At 45.1% G+C, this 20,533-nt stretch overlaps 2 protein-coding genes across 9 annotated transcripts in view; one reads left to right on the top strand and one right to left on the bottom strand.

The window, feature by feature from the left end:
* The window catches only part of SLC4A1AP (solute carrier family 4 member 1 adaptor protein), a gene marked incomplete at its 5' end in the record, with an annotated part of 20,610 nt that extends 12,405 nt beyond the window's left edge, over window positions 1-8,205 (bottom strand). For 2 of the 3 annotated variants that reach the window (XM_083497187.1, XM_083497186.1), the window contains 4 exons: window positions 2,886-2,946; window positions 5,143-5,265; window positions 5,597-5,786; window positions 7,223-7,825. In XM_083497187.1, coding sequence (XP_083353313.1) covers window positions 2,886-2,946; window positions 5,143-5,265; window positions 5,597-5,786; window positions 7,223-7,825 — 977 coding nt within the window. Of the gene's footprint in view, window positions 1-2,885; window positions 2,947-5,142; window positions 5,266-5,596; window positions 5,787-7,222 lie in introns of all 3 variants that reach the window. The other variant, XM_083497185.1, reaches the window with a different exon arrangement.
* SUPT7L (SPT7 like, STAGA complex subunit gamma) lies at window positions 7,353-20,533 on the top strand. Of its 6 annotated transcripts, XM_083497208.1 has the most exons (7): window positions 7,458-7,944; window positions 9,260-9,477; window positions 10,192-10,491; window positions 11,006-11,524; window positions 15,470-15,794; window positions 17,672-17,909; window positions 19,353-20,533. In XM_083497208.1, the coding sequence occupies exons 4-7, from the start codon at window positions 11,112-11,114 to the stop codon at window positions 19,613-19,615; spliced, it is 1,239 nt and encodes a 412-aa protein (XP_083353334.1). In that variant the 5' UTR covers window positions 7,458-7,944; window positions 9,260-9,477; window positions 10,192-10,491; window positions 11,006-11,111; the 3' UTR covers window positions 19,616-20,533. The 6 variants fall into 6 exon arrangements, with proteins under 6 accessions (XP_083353335.1, XP_083353334.1, XP_083353336.1 ...); XM_083497207.1 differs by lacking the exon at window positions 9,260-9,477 and having other exon boundaries at window positions 7,819-7,944; XM_083497209.1 differs by lacking the exons at window positions 9,260-9,477; window positions 10,192-10,491 and having other exon boundaries at window positions 7,353-7,474.

Raw genomic sequence — 20,533 nt, 5'->3', positions numbered from 1 at the left:
AACTTTCAGCTTGAGAAGGCCAAGCACGCAGGTTCCGGTGGAGACCTTCCCATAGTAAAATAGGAAATATACTATATAATCAACTGAGCACTCGCGGGAAGATAATGGGTAACAATTTCTATTAATCTCAACTGAAATCTCATTGCTTCATCTCTTTCCCTTAATAACAGTAACAAAAATAATTTTATTATTGATACCCTGTCCCAGCCACGCTGGGCAGCTTACAGCATATATAAAACTTAATAAAATATCAAACATTAAAAACTTCCTGATACAGGGCTGCCTTCAGATGTCTTCTAAAAGTTATGTAGTTCTTCATCTTCTTGACATCTGAAGGGAGGGCATTTCATAGGGAGGGTGCCGCTACCAAGAAGGCCCTCTGCCTGGTTCCCTGTAACTTCGCTTCTCGTAGTGAGGGAACCAGCAGAAGACCCTCAGACGAGGACCTCAGTGTCCAGGCTGAACAATGGGGGTAGAGACACTCCTTCAGGTATACTGGGCTGAGCCATTAGGGCTTTAATTGTCAGCACCAACACTTTGAATTGTGAAGATCTTTTAGGACCAGTGTTATATGGTCCAGGCAGCCACTCCCAATCACCTTTCAGTTTCATCCTTTAAACAGTTTTCTAAAAAACAGCAATCTTCCCAGCTATAATAATAATAATAATAATAATAATAATAATAATAATAATTTATTATTTATTATTTATACCCCGCCCATCTGGCTGGGCTTCCCCAGCCACTCTGGGCGGCTTCCAAAAGAATATTAAAATACTATAATACATCAAACATTAAAAGCTTCCCGAAACAGGGCTGCCTTCAGATGTCTTCTAAAAGCTTGGTAGTTGTTGTTCTCTTTGACATCTGGTGGGAGGGTGTTCCACAGGGAAGGTGCCACTACCGAGAAGGCCCTCTGCCTGGTTCCCTGTAACTTGGCTTCTCGCAGTGAGGGAACTGCCAGAAGGCCCTCGGTGCTGGACCTCAGTGTCCGGGTAGAACGATGGAGGTGGAGAAGCTCCTTCAGGTATACTGGACCGAGGCCGTTTAGGGCTTTAAAGGTCAGCACCAACACTTTGAATTGTGCTCGGAAACGTACTGGGAGCCAATGTAGGTCTTTCAAGACCGGTGTTATATGGTCTCTGCGGCCGCTCCCAGTCACCAGTCTAGCTGCCGCATTCTGGATTAGTTGTAGTTTCCGGGTTTCATAAGGTGAAAGCCACATAACCTTATCAAGTGCCATAAATAAAGAATCATAGACATCAGCTAGTCCAACTCACTTCTTCATGCAGGAAATCCAGAGCTGGCTGCTCAGCCTCTTTCTGGAAACCTGCAGTGAGTTTAAGCCCCCCCAGCTTGTTTCCATCACCTACACTACTATTTTTATTAAGGAGCTTTTCTTAATGTTCACCTTGAAATCTACTCTCGTGTAACTTGAAGACCTCTAGGAAGTGGGAACCTGCCACACCTCTAAGTAAATGGCATTACAGTCGTACCACGGAAGTCGAACGGAATCCATTTTGGAAGTTCATTCGACTTCCAAAATGTTTGGAAACCAAACCGTGGCTTCTGCTTGGCTGCAGGAAGCTGCGGAAGGACAGTCACTTCCGGGTTTGCAGCGTTTGGGAGCCACAACATTTGAGAACTAAGCTGTTCGAAAACCAAGGTACGACTGTATTGTTGACTTGCTCTTACAATTTTCTCTCACAATTTAACTAAATTCTACCCTCCTGGGGCTTGGCCATCAGATCTAGTCCTGCCATCTCAGGTAGCAGAACAAGTTTTTGGCCTCTGTTTTGTGACAGCCCATTGGGGATTTGACAAGTGCTATGATGCCCCCTTTCAGAATTCTTTTTTCCAGGATAATAATACCCAGTTATTGTAGTATGTAGTTGTAGTAGTAGTAGTAATAAATAATAATAATAATAATAATAATAATAATAATAATAATAATAATAATATATTATTTATACCCCACCCATCTAGCTGGGTTTCCCCATCCACCTTTCTTATTGGATCTGTTTTCCACACCATTCGCCTTTGCTGCTCTGCTCTGAGCACTTTGCAATTTGCCTGCATCCTTTCTAAGTATGGTGTACAGAACTGGAAAGGGTGCTCCAATTGAGGGCACGGACCTCTTCAGCCAAGCCTTGTGTGACTATTGCCATCCTTGTTTCCCAATACAACCAAGTGAACCTTTGAAAAAAAGGCACTTGAGTATTTGTGGGGTTGACACCTGAACTCTATCACCACAATCAAATATTTTAGTGAAAATAGTATGACAAATCCTTTCTATGCTTATTTGAAAGACAAAGCACTCACTTCTTTCAGAGTTATTTTCCCCATTCTAGCACACTCAGTATAGAGACAACCTAAGAGCCATTGCAATCAACAGGCATTTGGCAAACCTCCAACATTAGTCATAGAGTAGATCCATTGAGTTAAGTCACTTAAATCCATTCATTCAATAGGTCTATGATTGATGTTGGACACCACTCATCGTTTGACAAGAATACAGTGTAGACCAGAGCTTTCCATACTTTTCATGTTGGTGATGCACTTTTTAGACATGCATCATTTTGTGACACAGTAAGTCAGTTTTACTAGCAAACCAGAGGTTAAACTAACCCCTTTCCTGACCCAAAAGGAGCTTGGGGTGCATTTGTGCAATACATCTACACATTGCAGCCGACACACTAACATGTGGCAGCACACAGTTTGGAAAGCTCTGGTGTAGACAATAAATGAGATCGGAATCAATAGTCTTACATTTCCATTTAACTGCTCTAAACCAATTCTAGATGTACAAGACATAACAGCTTTCTTTGCCTCTCTGACATACAGAAAGACATAACTATACAAAATTATTACATAGAATACATACATACTTCACCCTACAGAGCCAAGTGCCAGTTCCTTGTGCATCAAATTCATACTCTAACTCTTCACCTAGGAAGAAAAGAGAGGGAGAGGAGCTGATTTACTTGCATACATTATCAGCAGCTTTGTTTTGTAGTGAAATAGATAGCCTGAATTACATTTAACCTAAATTCTTGCTCTTTACTTCTTTGTAATTATTTTAATTTTTTATGAATGGTAACAGTATTAAACTATTAACTGGCTAAGTATTTGGAATCATTGTTATTTCAGCAATTGGAGCAGTTTAATTACATGGATTAAAATTTAACTGCACAGTATCTGTAAAAATCCTTCCTAAGGCAATGCTATATTTAATATTGATTCATTTATCAATTAGCAATAAGGTCTTAAAATGATCCATCACTCTAACTCCACAGTCAAAATAAAAAATTCCTTCCAGTAGCACCTTCCAGTAGCATTTTTTATTTTGACTATGGCAGACCAACACGGCTACCTATCTACTACTCTAACTCCACAGATATTCCTGCATCTGTAAGTGGTTCAGACACATCTATAATCAGACACATTTAGAGAAATCTAGACTGGTGAATATATCACTGCTGGATCAAAGCTTTAACAAACTTCTCAGACATTTCTTTGTACAGATCAAAGATAATGCTGCAGTTAAGCTTCATTTCCATAAAGGAGCTTAAGCTGACAAAGTAATTTAAATGTTGGAAATTAGAGATCTCCACACCAATGCCGAAGATGAATTGGCACTCACATTTTTTAATGAGCTGCAGTAGCTCATAGAATAAGTAGAATTTCATTAAAGTATAATATCCCATGCTCAGTCTAAAACCAAATAGCCAGCACAAACCTATTCATTTTTACTGAAATAAGTCCCACTGTGTTCCATGGGGCTAATTCCTAGTAAGTTTGTTTGGGACTGCAGCCATCCTCTTCTGCACCCTGAAGTTTTTCAGCACAATAGGTTGATCACTTTAATTTGTTTCTAGTACCACTCTAGGTTACAAAGGTGTGTGTGGAAAACCCCCCAAGAGCAAAGCAGAATTGCCATGGAGGGACTAATACTTTCAAGTTAAACCAGGATATAACTATACAGATCTGTCCAATCTGCTTATTTCTTATTTCTCCTGCAGAAAGCAGGATGACTGTAAGCAACACAGAAGAGGTTAAAAGATCAAGAAGCAAAGTAAAGCTCTATTCAGGTGTTCAGCTGAACATGGGGGGGGGGACTGTGTAGAGGGTGCAGGAGTGAGTGTGCTAGTCCTCCCCCCTCTACTCCTGAATTTAATGCCTAAAGGTCTGTACTGCTTTGCCTGTGGCCTAACTCCTGCCATCCAAGCATGGACATTTGAAAGAGGGACCCCTTTGGTTGTAGACCTTTATATGCATAGCTTACCCTGAACCCTGGGTTGTGCATGGTTCTTGGATGCACAGAGGGATTTGGCAAAAGGCTTCTCTACCTCAAATGTCTATGCTAATGTGCAGATGGCAGGAACATTGTGTTGGCAAAGGCAGGTCTGGAGGGATGGGCCCACAGCTGCTTTGGACCCACCTTTCCCTCAGGTGAGGAACATATAATGGGGCTTATAACTCCATCTGATTCCTGAGAGGAAATGGAACACCTGAACCAGAGTCTAGGATACGTAACTGACTGGGCAAACAAATTGAGACAAAAGTACTTTTAGACAGTAGGAATGCTGTTTGGGGGAGTGTAGTTCTCCCTCTGAAGAATCAGCTTTTGACCTGTGAACCAGCTGTGACCTTTACTTGAAAATACAGATTTTGTCAAAATCAAATGACTTAGGTGTATGCTAATCAGACTACTGCAACAAGTTCAGAGTAGCCTGCCTTTGAAGAGTGCCTGGAAACTGCAGCTGCTGCAGAAGGTTGTAGCCAGGCTGCTGACTGGGGCCTCTCATTTGAAATATTTTACACAACAGCTGGCCTCTCTACATTGGCTCCCCATTTGTTTCTGGGACTGATTCAAACTGGTGGTCTGGGGCGAGGATATTTAAAGGATGACCTGCTTGCTCTTTCGGATCACCCAGAAATTACTTGCTGCCTCATTTCTTGATCTGAAGTACAGTATTTTTGCCACTCTTCTATATGTTGAGGCTTTAATGGTTTTGTTTAGAGCTGCTTGGAGGGCTTTTATCCTAAAAGCAGTGCATTATATGTATACACACTAACTTCTTGAGTGGCTCTGCTAAGCAGCACTACCATGGTAGACAAGAATGACAGGTAACACACAGGTACCTTCTCTGTCAAAAAAACCTTGCAATGCCTTCTTGGGATCTTTCAAATAAAAGGCTTCTTGATCCTCCTGAAACTCGATGGCGATAGGGTTTTCTTCACCCTCCTCTTCCTCTGCATCTTCCCCTGAAAAACAAATGCAAATAAAATTATAAATGAGAGTAGATATAGAAGAGAACAAAATACAGCCTCATTTTATGATCTAGGAGTGTGGCAAGATAAACCTTGCCCAGATACCTACAGGTGGAAGAAAGCCACATGTACAAAGCCTTTGAACAGTCTTTTTGGTAGGAAATAATCCCAGTCCTCAGTAAACATGGAATTCACATATAATTTTATTGCAATGAAAACAGAAGACAGAAACAAGCTCCACGAACTAACACCACACAAGTTTCAGTGGTGGAAGATGAAGCATAGGTAAGCGCTAAGAGTCTACCAGTAATATACTGTAACTTACCCAGTCCCCAGGAACAGGTGAAATCAGTACTCCGACTATTTTCATTTCTATGTTCATCCTTTTCCTTTTGATCTTCATCAGAATCATCGCCCAGCATGGTCTTCTCTAACTTAGCCTGCTGCTGCTTACGGAGTTCTTTCAACTGGGTTACAGTCAGCTCTGATTCTGGTTCTTGATCCTCCTCTGGGCCCTGCGGATTAAGTTACAACATACAAAATTGAATGTCAGTTAAAAAGTTGAGTTCAGTGGGATTTACTCTCTAAGAAATGTAGTTAGGATTAAAGTTCAAGTTTCTTAACTATTATAGAATGGTAAATATGTGTAAATGAGCTGCTAGGTAGATTCTTAATTCCTCTTTAAATTGGATGCAGTGAAACACAGAGCCTCTCCCTCCGCTAAAATGAAAAATCAAGAACATTTCTACACCATAAGGTGAAACAGCTAGAAAATGTGAGTCTCTCTGGGGGGAGCATTTCACATAAGGCGAGCCACAGACAAAAGGCCCATTCTCATGTTACCACCCTCCAGACCTCTCATGGAGGAGGCACACAAAGAAGGGCCTCCAATGATTATCACAGGTCTGGGTCGGTTCATATGGGGAGAGGTGGTCCTTGAGGTATTGTGGTCCTGAGCCATTTAAGGTTTTATAGGTCAAAAGCATCACTTTGAATTGGGACATCTGCAAGTGCAGTTCAGCATCATTACCTGTTACAGGATAATAGATAGTGAACAGCATTGCTCTTTGAACATGCAGCCGCTTGTTCAATTATTAAATTTATATCCTGCCTTTTGTCCAAAATGAGCCCAGGGTGGCAAACATCAAGTGATAAAACAAGAAATACATCTTAAAAACAACTCCAATTCCAAACCAAAACAGCAAATACGTTTGATCTACAGAGACACTCCTATTTTCTGTGTTAGTTGATCTTGCTATATCCAGCCTTCAATTATTCTGCTTGTCATAGCGAGCTGACGCAAGTGTGTGTGTTATATGTCCATGTCTGAAGGTGCCCCACCAGTCATTCTTTCCCTTGAGAAGGAGGATGACTGGCAGGAATTAGGTGTTGGATGCCCTGCTTGAAGGTGCTCACAGCATCTTAAATCTGGCATGCTACCCTCACAAAAAGACTGTCCGGGCAGTGGCAGACTCAGTTGGTAGAGCATGGGACTCTTAATCTCAGGGTTGTGGGTAAGTGCCCCATGTTGGGCAAAAGATAGGGTTGGACTAGATGACCCTTGTGGGCTCTTCCAGCTCTACAATTCTAAGTCTTCCTGAATGTAGTTGGGACTTCTGGGTAAACGTGTGTAGGATTGCACCGCAGATACCCCCTTGGCCAGTACAGAAACTAACGCCACAACCTGCACCCAAATGTACAGGTGGGCGTAGAGGGCCTTCTCGGTAGTGGCGCCCGCTTTGTGGAATGCCCTCCCATCAGATGCCAAGGAAATAATTATCGGACTTTTAGAAGACATCTGAAGGCAGTTCTGTTTAGGGAAGTTTTTCAGGTTTGATGTTTTATTGTTATTTTTAATATTTTGATGGAAGCTGCCCAGAGTGGCTGGGGAAACCAGGCGGAGTATAAATAAAATTATTCTTATAAATCATCATGATTACCCTCTCCTTACCTGCAAGACGAAGAGGCGGCTGCTGCCCCCGAAGCGCAGGACGTGGCCCACCCGAACCCGGCAGTAGGTGCGGGGCGGGATCCGAGCTTTGTTGAGGAAGGTGCCGTGCGCGCTGTCCAGGTCGTATATGTAGAGCCCGGGCTCGGGGCCCTGCTCTTCCCCTTCCTCCCCGACCTGGCCTCGCTCCTCCTCCTCATCCCCGGCGGGCGGCGGGCGGCGCTGGAGCACGGCGTGGTGGCGGGACACACACGGGTGAGCCAGGGAGAGGTCGCAGCCCGGCGCGCGGCCCACCAGCAGCCAGCTGCGGCCTGCCAAGCGGACGCTTTCCAGCACGGAGCCGCTTTTCACCACCTCCAGGCTGTAGTCGGACGAGGCCTCCTCTTCCTTGGCAGGGCATCCTCCCCACGGAGGCTCCTGGTACTGCGGGAGGTCGGGAGGGGGGCAAGGGCGAGGAGCTGGGCCTCGCGGGGGTTTGGGAACCGCTGCCTTCTTGGGGTCTTCTGCCCCAGTTGGAGGCGGCAGCGGCGGCGGCAACGGAGGCGGCAGAGTCGGCTTCTTAAAATCCCCCATCCCTTCGCAGCCCTCCTTTGCGGGATCCGCCATTTTAGCGCGTCCGGTTCTCAAACCGTCCCCCCGCGGAAACCGCCGCCCTGGCACTTTGGTTCCGGGAAGGGAGTCACCGTCTTCGAGGGCTCGGCCTTCGCACGCGCCCTCCCGCGGGGGTAAGTGGGTCCCGAGTTTGCATGTTCGCGGGTGTGCCTGTGCGCGCGCTCTGCGACCTAAAGGCTGGAAAGCCATGTGGCATTTTTTTATTATACCAAGCGAGGGGGAGAGAAGGATGGAGGGTCGGAAGCGATATGCTTCTGGATGCCAGCTGCTGGGAGAGAGCTCCGTCGCCGCCGCTTCACTCAGGTCGCCCTTGTGGGCTACCCTCGGGGGCATACGACACGCCGGTGGCCTTTGACTTGATTCCACAGGGCTCCTTACTGCTCTTGCGGAGGACTCCTGGTGGTGGGCATCCCGGTCAAACCCGTTTCCTTCCATGGCCCCTCCGTCAGAACCCTTCCAACTCTGCAGTTCTATGATTTGGAGGGTGGTCATCCGAGAGACTGAGAAGGGGGCAGAAGGCTTTCCCGGCTGCCTATGGAAGACCGTGTGTGTGTCTCTCTGTATGTGTACAGGAAACCTGTGCATCCTTTACCTGAGTGGAAATTTATTGGGCACGCTCAAGCGACCTCTCCTTTCCACCTGGAGTAACTCCCACCATGGGGCAGGTTTGCTTCACTTTGCACGTGTTGTTGATTTTGTTTGAACCCTCAACGTTCTTGCAGCCTGCCTCTATACTAGAAAGTCAGCCCACTTTCCCCCTGAGCCTCCTTTAGTAATCCAATCAGTGACCATTAACAGGTTTCCTGCCAGACAGGATTCTGCTCTAGACCCCCGCCATGTATTTCTGCTGGGGACCACCTCTTTCTGTGATGTATGTATGATGTTTTGGGGGGTGATCTTGGGCTACAGGCTGGCACTTTCAAAAGTCCATATAAGGGCTTGCACACCATTGTTCTGGGTTCCTCCTCCCTGCATCTGGTGAGTGAGGACCCTGTTGCAACAGCTTAATAAAGATAAGGCTTACTAGCTGCTTTGCTTCTCAATATTCTCTGGTTGGCTTCTGTTAATTTCTCCTACCGATAGATAGAGAACCCACTTAGGGACCCCATACGGGCTCTTGGATACCCCATAAGGGAAAAAGGGAAGATTTTGTTTACATCAAGCACAATGAAATGTCAGTTTCACAGGGGGGAAAAGTGATGCTCAAAAATGCATCCATCCCCTGCCCCCCCCCAAAAAAAAACCTTGGCAAAACACACATTCCAAACCAATGAAACATAGAAATAGCGTCCTCTCAGCTATTCAGCATGGCTTTGGCAGTGGCTGCATTGACTAGCAGATGCTTGTGAGCATTTATTAAAGCTAGGAACATAGGAGTCTGACTACTGGTCCAGCCAACTCAGTATTGTATTGGCTTTGGTTTTTCAGGGTTTCAGGCAGGAGTCTCCCTCAGCCCTATTTGGATACGAAGGAGATTGAAGTTTGTTGTGACGGAATTAAATCAATAGAATCCTGCAGTTATGCACAAAAACTACTTGCAAATCTTGAGACAACCCTTAGAAGTTACTTCTGCCTTGTTTGAGCTGTTTGATACCAACCTCTGTATGATAGCCTAACAGTGAAATCCTATGCCTTGTAATTCAGATGTAAGTCCTACTGTATTCCATTGGGGCTTACATGCAGGGAAGTGTGCACAGCATTGAGCTGGAAGGCGTTTTGCAATGTGTTTGGCCAGGAAACCACAGGGTATGGCAAAAAAACCTGTAAGGGGAATTGGCAAAGGGACTCAGTAACTACACCCAAGGAATGATTTACACACAATCAAATTCCTCTTCTGTTCTTTTCTGCCTTAACCTAAATAACAGAAGCTGTTTGTGGGACTTAATCTTGGTGATGTCTTGAATTGAATAGTTTACATAGAGCATGAATAAATTGAAATCTACTGTCATTTCAATTGTTTTGAGACTTTTTTTCGTCTGTGAGCCATGGATGGTGTAACCTGAATCCAATTTGCACTCTGTTGAGAAACAAGAGATTTGCAGTATTTAATTTGCACAATAGATTTGGAAGCTGCTGCATCTGTAATCCTCTTTTTTTCCCCTCCTCCTCGCCATCCTGCAAGCACCTCAGTGTCTTGGGGAAACTCAGCTCAGCATTTTGGACAATGGGGGGAAATGCCACCTCCAAGCTTTTAGGCTGCCACCCCTTTCCCCAATCCCATGCTGGTTAGTGTGATTAGTATAAATCATATGAAATGTCTGAGAAGAGTGTGGGAATGGAAGACTGTCTCATAACTTCTGCCTGAGAGTGTTATTGGACTGTACTTTCACTTTTGCTGTATGCTTTCGGTTTTCTGCCAGAGTTTAAAGGGCACAGACGTGATTATGGACTCTCTGTATATATTGTGAATAAAACGGAGTTTAGATCTACGGATGTCTCTATCTTCTTGCTGCGTGATGCCAGAAGACTTGGGTGCACTTTTCATAAGAGAAGTGTTTCAGATGGGCACTTTGGAGTGAAGGGACATGCCATTCCAGAGACGTGCCTATTGGGAGACGCTCGGAGGTACTGGGGGTCTGCCAGCCCCCCCAGGAGCATTTCCCCAATTTCTGCAGTCATTTGACAGCTATTTTGTTTCAGGGCCAAACCAGATTTGATGGGTGAGCTACATTTGTTCTCTTGTCTACTTTGCATATCTCATGAAGCAATGAGTGTATGGTTTTACTATCAAAATGGGTGGGTGGAGGAAGCCATGGTGTCTAAAACAGCAGTGTGTAGAGAGGGTTTAGGCTTCTTACCCAAAACCTTCTTAATGTTAAAAGCAGGCACCCCATTAGAGGCCCCCCCCCGCTGGAGTTTTAAATGTGACCAGAGTCATGGCTTTTTCAGTTATGGTTTGGTTCTCATACAATATCACACTAGTATTGGGGAACCTGAGCTCATCCCAGCCTTTTCCACCAACTCCATCTCTAGCGCTAATTGGAATCTATAGATCCTTTGTAAGGCCACTTTCACAGCAATTTCTGTTTTTCTAGGGTATGTATATAACTTCCTAAAGAAGATGTTGCTCAGCTTCTGATGAAGGCTGCATTATTACTCAGTTGAGCTTTTGGATGGTGAAGGAGAACTTTTGATGACACACCTTTGGATTTTTCTTCCTGTCTTTCGAACCAGGTTAAAATGCCCACCCTGTTTCTGCAAAGGACCTGCTGAGTAGCTGCTCTTCCGGCGAGAGTCCCTTAAGTGATCTCAGCAGCTTTCGTGCTAAGAAGCAAGCAAGATGCTGCGCTACTGGGGCGAGATCCCCGTCTCGTCCAGCCAAGCCAACCGCAGCTCCTTTGAGTTGCTCCAGCGAGAGTTCCGCACTGTGGAGGTCCAGGATCCCCTGCTGCACCAGCCTTCTGCCAACAAGCCCAAGCCCACCACCATGTTGGACATCCCCTCGGAGCCCTGCAGCCTCACCATTCACACCATCCAGCTGATGCAGCACAACCGACGGCTGCGCGGTCTCATTGCCCTGGCTCAGAGTCAGAGCCAGCAGCAAGCGGAGGGCATCAAGATGGAAGAAAGCGAGCCTTTGCCCCCCTGCCCTGGCTCCCCACCTCTCCCCGATGACTTGCTGCCTCTCGACAGCAAGATTCCCAAGATGCCGTTTCAGTTGCGGCACAGCGATCCAGAAAGCGACTTTTACAGGTGCGTGATGTGGGGTCTTTTGGGGGTTGGCCATGTGAGCTTTGGCTCTGAGCCACACAAATGTGAGATTTATTTCTTGTTACTGTGTTCTACACTGCTCAATATTTTCTTCTTTTAAACTGCTGAGTGAGCCCTCTGTTTAGTGGAATAGGCCCTTGGTGTTTCCACATTTTAAACCAGGAATGGCCAACCTGTGACTCTTCAGATGTTATCAGAATCTAGCTTCCATCATGCACACATGCCAATGGTCATGGGTAATGGGAATTGCAGCCAAAAAATATATGGAACGCGACAGCTTTCCCATCGTGGTTTAAACAATTAACAGTAATCCTGGGCATTTATTCAGAAGTATCTAGCCTTGGTTATTTTCTGTATGGGCAATCGGGTTGGGTTAAGATTTCCTGCCAAGAGTTCCATTCCTACCTAGAGCCCCAGGGCCTCAGATATGGAGGTGGTTAGTTATATCCTGTGACCAGCCGTCCAGTTTTGCACACGATAGCCGCCGGCCACTGAACTGCCGTGCCCTGACCTGCCACCATTTGAAGCCATCTTGGCAGTCTGTACATGCAGCGTTCAGGAAGGCAGTTAAACTTTTGCTTGGAAATCAGGCTTTAGAACCATCATGGTTATTTGGACTCTCATGAGTTCTGTTGTTTTCTAGTGCCCCTGTGTGTTTTCTTTTTTACTGTATGCTCCTCTGAGCTCCTTAGGGAGGAGGAGCAGCCTATGAATGACTTTAAATGAAGAAACAAGCAGGACTCCAGGACTGCTACACCCCATGTGAAGGAAAGGGTGGTTGGCTGGGTGTTTGGGGGTGAGGTGGGGGAAAAGGCAGGAGGAGTACGGCTACTTTGTCTCCAGATTTCACCATCCCTGTCTGGTGATGGAACTGCAAATTGGCAGTGCTAAAGGCAAGGCTTGTTGACCACTCGCTCATATAGGGGCTGTCAGTTTTACACTAGTGCTGATGGTTAAGGTCCAGCTGACAACTGCTGCTGTTTTACACTGGCAGGCCAAGGAAGGGAGGCAGAATGCATAGAAGAATTCAGGCGTTATCAGGAGGGAAGTTGGCACAGCTGAGCCAACATCAGAAAAGGGAAATAAAGAAAAAGCTCCCCATCTTTTTGAATCATTGGAGGTCACCCGTCACCACCAGGATCAGTAACTAATTCAATCTTGCTTTAAATCCACAAACATCCACCTTTTATTTTACCTGGAAGGACACTTTGGTCATATAACAGAATTCTGCAGTAATTCACTGGTTAGAAAATGCAGCTCAGCAGTGTAATGTTTCATAAAATTGGGGCAATTGCGAGAAGGCAATCTTTGCCTTCTTAAGTTGAGCATTCTGCTCATCTTTGGAAAGGCCTATCATTTCAGCCCATTATTTTATGTGAGTGAACCTCCACTGCTTCCAGATGCACCAGATTCTTTTACCTTGACATGCTGGTTAAACAGGAAATGGGCCACAGGATCTCTCTATTTAGAAAAGGGAAGGCCTTGCCTCATGTTAAATAACGCTCCTCATCACTTCAGCTGGGGGCATTTGACAGATAGCCTGCCTGTCATGTTCAGCGATCGAAACAGAAAATGACCCAGTTTATGATGCCTGAAACTTCATTAACCTGAACTCTGATTTATAAGGCTTGGCAGATTTGTCACTGTACTCTATTGAGGGGGGTAGTCTATACATCTTAGAACCAGATGAGAATGAGAAGATGGCGGAATTCCATTATCCAGTAATGTCCCCAGCCAGCCAAAATTTGATCAGTGATAGAGCACATGCTTTACATGGAATTCAAATGGCAAAACCATAAAATACTGTGTATAAAATAAGAGAAGCAACAGCAATACTATAAAAATATGAATATGGACATGTTGCAGACCACCTGAATGAAGCTCACAGACCACTGGTGGTCCATGGACCACAGTTTAGGAGCCCCCTGGTCTACCCAGACTTTGCAGTGGCTCTCCAGGGTCTTGGATGGGATTTTTTGCCAGCCTTACCTGGAGATGCCGGGGATTGAACTTTGGACCTTCTGCATGCAAAGCAGATGCTCTACCACTGAGCTACAGCACTCCCCCAATATACTTACGTGGGATGGTACAGTTAAGCTGGCAGTACAAGGGGGATCCAGTCCATGCCAATCATATACCACCTTCCCCAAGCCCTTGCTGCAGGCACTGTGTCCCGTAGTAAGAATTGGAGGGTTGGCGTGGTGGCAGGCCTGATCTGGAATTATGGGCTGTGTGCCCAGTTACCCAGCCCCATTGGTTTTTGAAACTGGCTATTTCAAGAACATGGAATGCAGCTCCCATCAGCACACTTCCTGTCCCCCATAATGGGTAGGCCCTGCCATGAACCCCTGTATGTCATGTGTTAGTGCCAGACCTGGATGATGCCCGACTCATTTCAGATCATGAGTTTGCATGGTACAGAATTTAAAAAAAAATACTTGAGTAGGTAATAGTCCGTACCCGACTTCAGCCAGGCAGGAAGGCTTCCTCTGCCACGCCATAAATGTCAAAAAATCCGGACCTGGCGTCATAATCATTAGCAACACTAGTGTGGAAACATGGAGGAATACATAAATACTGGGCCAGATTGAAGGTTATTGTGTTGATATACAAAGCTCTGAACAACTTGGGTCCAGGATACCTTAAGGACCACATGAGCCCTTACATCCCAGCTCGATCGCTGAGATCATCCAGAGGAGTGCTGTTAGTTGTCCCATGTGTTACAGAGGTCCAGCTGGTCTCCACTAGAAGCCAGGTATTTAGTGTTGCTGGTTCCATGCTGTGGTTCAGTCTTCCTGCAGAGATTTGGCAGGCATCCTCACTTTTGACTTTCAGACATCTCTTTGAAGAAATCTTTTTTAAAAATCCTGACGGGCCTTTGCTGGTGTTTAAATGGATGAACCAGCCACTTTAAGGATTGCATGTATTGTTTTGATGGTGTTTAAGGCTTTACTGCTTTGCACTGCCCTGCTGTTTTATGATATAGCAGTATAGAAATACTTCCAGAAATAGATAAAATAAATAAATAGTTAAGATACTAGAGCTGAAAGTCTAAAATAGGTTTGGTCTAGAAATACTTCGGATTAAGTTGGGGGGACCAACTGGCCTTCTAACAGCATTTGTTTCTGGCTTCCCAAGACCACTGTGATTTTGGGTAGCAGTTGCAAATAATAATAAGAATAAGAAGAAGAAGAAGAAGAAGAAGAGGAAGAGGAAGAGGAAGAAGCAGACACTGTTCAAACTTCTGCCCATCCCAACACTCTACTGGGGATGCAGATCATCCCATCCCTAGTCATAAAATTGATCACTTGATGAACTGGGTGTGTTTTCATGGTGGCTTGTTTGTTTGTGTGTGTGTGTGTGTGTGTGTGTGTGTGTGTGTGTTTCTCTCTGTATCCTGTGTGTGCTTGGTGCATGTTGTCTGTGGGTGGGTGATTGCATGTAAGAGTGTGGGGTGGCTGTAGCACTCCTGTCAAACAGCTCATGGGTGAATGCAGCCCTTGCCCCCAAAACATTTAGTCATCCATGGATTAAAATGTCACAAAGAATTCAGCTCTAGATTCTTAAGCTGTGTAGACCCCCTTAAAAAGTAGGGTGTTTTGAACCTCACTGTAATTAATATGAATGTGTTGCCTTGAGGTAAAGTTGCAGGAGTTACATATCATACCTCAAAGCAAACACTTTACTTTGAACTCGTGAGAAATTTGCAGTCGTGTTCTCTTTGCTATATATTTTACTTCAAAGAATCTAACTTTGAAGTAGCACCAAACCGTTTTTCTCAGGGGAGAAAAGTTTCCTTTGTCTTATGCCAGCCATTTCAAGCTAGCTAGAACGTTAAGCATGCTTGAAATTTTTGTCCCAGACGACACTAGCCAGAAGAGCCCCATTTTCACCAAGTCTTTTGGGTGCTGCCTTGTCTGCTTTCAGAGGCAAAGGAGAGCCAGTGATGGAGCTGAGTTGGACCTCTTGCCGCCAGCTTCTCTACCAGTCCATTGCCACCATTTTGGCCCACGCGGGCTTCGAGTGTGCCAACGAGAGTGTCTTGGAAACCTTGACAGACATCGCCCACGAATACTGCCTGAAGTTCACTAAGCTCCTGCGCTTTGCTGTGGACCGAGAAGCCCGGCTTGGGCAGAGCCCTTTCCCGGATGTCATGGAGCAGGTCTTCCATGAAGTGGGCATTGGCAGTGTGCTCTCTCTGCAGAAGTTCTGGCAACACCGGATCAAGGATTATCATAGCTATATGCTGCAGGTGAGAAGAGAAGGAAGCAGTATGCTCACAGCAAGGCAAGAGAGCTAATTCCCATGGTTCTCAGAGTACAGGGAAATCGTGAATGTGTTTTCTCTATTGATAAAGGCAAAGTTGTTCATTGCTCCGGGAGCTTGGGGGATAGATTGCACTGCACACCTGCAAGAATTGCTCTCTGTTGGGGAAAATGTCTAGCCTGGAGGGGCCTCCCATTGCTTTATCTCAAATGGGTACGTTCCTGCAGATTGCAATATATCTGTTTGCAGAGATTCCTGGAGTTCTCCTAAAGAGGTGTAGATTTATGAAGCCAATGGGAGAGTGAAAATAACAGCTGCTTGAAAGCTGCTTCTTCTAATTCTCCAGGGTTACAGGAGCCATGACAATATTGCTAATAATAATAATAATAATAATAATAATAATAATAATAATAATTTTATTATTTATATGCTGCCCATCTGGCTGGGTTGCCCCAGCCACGCTGAGCGGCTCCCAACAAAATATTAAAAATACAAACAACCTCAACCATTAAAAACTTCCCTATACAGGGCTGCCTTCAGGTGTCTTCTAAAAGTCAAATAGTTTATCTGTTTGACATCTGATGGGAGGGCGTTCCATGGGGCGGGCACCATTACCGAGTAAGCCCTCTGCCTGGTTCCCTGTAGCATCACGTCTCACAGTGAGGAAACCTCCAGAAGGTCCTCAGAGCTGGACCTTGGTGTCTGGGCTGGATGATGGAGGTAGAGACGCTCCTTCAAGTATACAGGGCCAAGGCTCCTTCCTCACTGTAAGAACATCAAGGTCACAGTTTTGGAGCTCCTTACCATTCCAGTCAGCACCACTGAACCTCTGGTGTGACCTTGGTGTTATTATATCACTGGTAAACGGTAAAGGTAAAGGACCCCGGACGGTTAAGTCCAGTCAAAGGTGACTATGAGGTTGCGGCGCTCATCTCACTTTCAGGTCAAGGGAGCCGGTGTTTGTCCACAGACAGCTTTCCGGGTCCAGCATGACCAGCATGACTAAACTGCTTCTGGGGTAATGGAACACCGTGACAGAAACCAGAACGCACAGAAACACCGTTTACCTTCCCACCACAGCGGTACCTATTTATCTACTTGTACTGGTATGCTTTCGAACTGCTAGGTTAGCAGGAGCTGGGACAGAGCAATGGGAGCTCACTCCCTCATGGTGATTCGAACCACTGACCTTCCGATCAGCAAACCCAAGAGGCTCAGTGGTTTAGACCACAGCGCCACCAGAGTGGAAGATGGCTATTCTTCACATGTTCTTTTCTACTGAGATAATGTTGGGACACAGACTTAAGACATTTGCCTTGCCTCTCAGATGTGATTCCTGCAAGGGGATTCCTCAAAGAATTTTGGGATCTGATTGTTTTTAAGGGGCTGAGTGTTCTTCAGAGACCTACTCACAGGGCAACAATTTTCAGAATTTAACAGTCAATCCTTTTCCCCAGGGAAGCCTGGGTATTTTAGGTCTCAGACAGGAATAGGGGTCTCCGAGCAACTTGGCACCCTTAACAAACCACAGTTCTGTGGATTCTTTGAGGGAATGGCATGTGGCATGAGGCATGAGCCTGCTTTGAATGTACAGTGTAGATGCAGCCAAGCACTCCATGCGCAGAGACACATTGCCTCCCCACTCTGCACAATCCAAGCCAGTCAGGCAGGAGTGTAGATGGAGGCAAGCCCATCCTGGGAGAAATATAAGGCCTTCTGTCTCCACCATAGCCCAGCCCAGGCTCCATCTTCCATCATAGACAACTTACCTTGGTAGGGGTGAGCTGGTCATGAAGAAGATGGATGCCATGCACCTCTGTCACAAACCACACCTTCTTATCTCTGCCATGTGGTTACCAACAGGTAAGCAAGCAACTTTCTGAAGAGTATGAGAAGCTTGTGAACCCTGAGAAGGCAGCAGAAGACATGAAACCCGTGAAGATCAAAGAGGAGCCAGTTAGTGACATCACGTTTCCCATGAGTGAGGAGCTGGAGGGGGATTTGGCATCTGGGGACCAGTCTTTGCCTGTGGGAGTGCTTGGAGCTCAGAGTGAGCGCTTCTCAGCTAACCTGGAAGCAGAAGTGTCTCCGCAGACCTCAGGTACATAGTTCCTTTGCGTGGTAGACCCTTGACTCATAAAAGAGGAAACCGAGATGCTTTTAAGTGCTGTGTTGATCTTTGTTTTGAAATGGAAAATGCTACAAAGTGTGGCTCATTTGAAGGCAGTGCCTTTGTAACAGTGCTAGTAGAAGGGAGATACTTGGATACTAGTTTAGAAGTTCCATCATTTTTCACATTTTTGGTTGTCTATTGAGCCTCTTGATTTTTAAAAAGTGGTGAATAAAGCTAGGGGGGGAAATGTTGCTACAATCAAGGGAACTGTTGGTGATGAACTGGACCCTACCCTTCTGCCTTCAAATTTGCAATAAAATTTAGTAAAGTTCCTAGCAGTAGTTAAAATAAAGTTTGAAAATGGAATGTTAATCCATTCTAAAGGATTAACAAAGGGCAATAGTCTTTATAATTTTTCATCTTTGATGGTTGTAAAGCCTACTTAATTTCATTGGTGTGAATCCATTGTGCCATGCAATTAAGAAACCCAATTAAACCCCCTCAAAACATTTCATGTCTTTTCTCCTATTAACTTTAATCTTAGCTGCATATGTAGCTAAAGGAGTCTAGATATCCCGCTCTGTTTTAACTGGGCTTTGAAAACACAAGTCTGTCTGTTCTGCTGGGGCTCATTGCTCTTGTGTATGGCCTCTGAAATGTGAAATGTAGCGAGGGATCCCTAAGTCATTTGGGGATGCAAATGATTCCACTGAAAAGTTCAACGTTAGTGCTTTACTGCTTGAGGGAAGAGGCTAACATTCTATAAGTATACAAAATGCCTTGTGATTCTCTGATGGTGGATTGTTGCTTATCAATGAAAAATGCCATTATTCTGCTCTTTCCCTGACAAGCTCTGTAGGCTGTTCACCAAGTTGCTGAAGAGTGTCCCACCAGGCATCCAGTGGGTACTGTTGCCGAGCACATTAAAGCTACACTGTCTTAGGATGATAAAATGGCTTTTTAACACGTTGTCCTTTGTTGTTGGACGTTTCCTTGTCTCCAGGATTAGCAGCCCAGTCTCCATTGAGTACATTGGTTCAGCCCAGTTCACTCTTCTCTTTACGTAGTTCACTTTCTCCTCAGAATTCACCAAAACTTCTGAAACCTTCCATATATACTAGGCCTGGGGAACCGATGACCCTCCAGAGGTTGTGGGGCTTCAACTCCCACCGGCCTCAGCCAGCATGGCCAATGGAAGATGGGATTTGCAGTCCAACCACACGTTGCCTAATCCTGATATAAAAATAAGACTTCATGAGTAAAGTGTTAGCAGTTTTTATATGCCAACTCCCTATTCCTTAACATGTTATTTATGCAGACTAGCTAGTCTACCTGGTCTCTTGTTTTCATCATATCTATGTTTTGTATCTTTTGCTCATCTGATGAGTAAAGTCTCTCTCTTTCTCTACCCCGCCCCCAACTGCCTTTTAGGTGGTGAAGTGAACACTTCCCCTCTCTGGAACCTTCCAGTGAAAATAGAGCCACAAGAGAGTGAGGAAGGCCACGTCCATGGGCACCATGGGGTCCTGGGCAGCGACGTGTTTGAGGAGCCCATGTCAGGCATGAGTGAAGCTGGCATGCCGCAGAGCCCAGACGGTTCTGAAAGCAGCTATGCTTCTCCTTCCCCTGATAGCCTGATGGGATCATCACCGGTCTTTAACCAACGCAGCAAGAAAAAGATGAAGAAGATGTGAATTTTCGCTTGAAAGCGATGGCAGCACAACCTGCTGAATCGGAACCAGGAGCCACATAGGACTCTGAGCAGCCTCAGCCTGAACTCAATTGTGGTATCATTGGATGGTTTGGCAGAAGAAGGTTGGATGGCAGATGCGGAGAACAGGGCAGCTGGTTTTTTTATCGTGTCAGTACAATAACATTTGGTTCATTCCATAGTGAATTCTAATGGGAATCCAGCTAGTGTCTTTTAAAAACAAAACAAAAAAAAATAAAATAAAACAAAGCAAGACAGCTGTTTGGTGCTTGCATTTATTTGTGATGTAACCTGAATAGTGAGAATAATTGTTTTGGGTTTTTGTTTTCAAAAAACCCTGCAACAAATAGTTGACAGAATGTTTAAACTGAATCTGTGAGATGGAGTTTTTTAAGAAATGGAAAATTTGGAAGAAACTTGAGTTCAGTATGAATCTGTGTGGAAACCATAATTGGTAAGACAACCTAAGTGAAATTTATGGAGTTCTTTGGACTACCATAACTTTATCTTTTGGAAGAACAAGTTCCAGATGTTGTATTTCTGTTAATATTTTTGTTATTCCTAATTGTGGTTCAATTTCATTGTGCCGAAGCTGGATAAATAAGATGTACATACATGCTGGCCTTTGTATACTTTCCCCTTTAAAAGAGTACCAGCATAACCTAAATTCTGCATCAGAAAAAGCTGAATTCTGTGACCTCTATTAATTATGCAGGTTAAGTAAATTCCCCCCCCTTTTAAAAATATTTCTTTGTCTTCTGCTAGTCATATGGAGGAACAATAAATCTCTGAGGCCTGGAGCCCTGCCCTAACCTTTGGGCCCCATGCAGTTGTATAGAATTGCAGAATTCACCCAGTCCTGCACATACCTCTGCTACAACTGAATGGAACCTGAACTTTT

Source organism: Podarcis liolepis (assembly GCF_965112155.1).
Source record: "Podarcis liolepis genome assembly, chromosome: 3".
Classification (NCBI taxonomy): Eukaryota; Metazoa; Chordata; class Lepidosauria; order Squamata; family Lacertidae; genus Podarcis; species Podarcis liolepis.
Note: the sequence above shows the minus strand (reverse complement) of the source record. Positions and strands in the feature narration are given on the sequence as shown.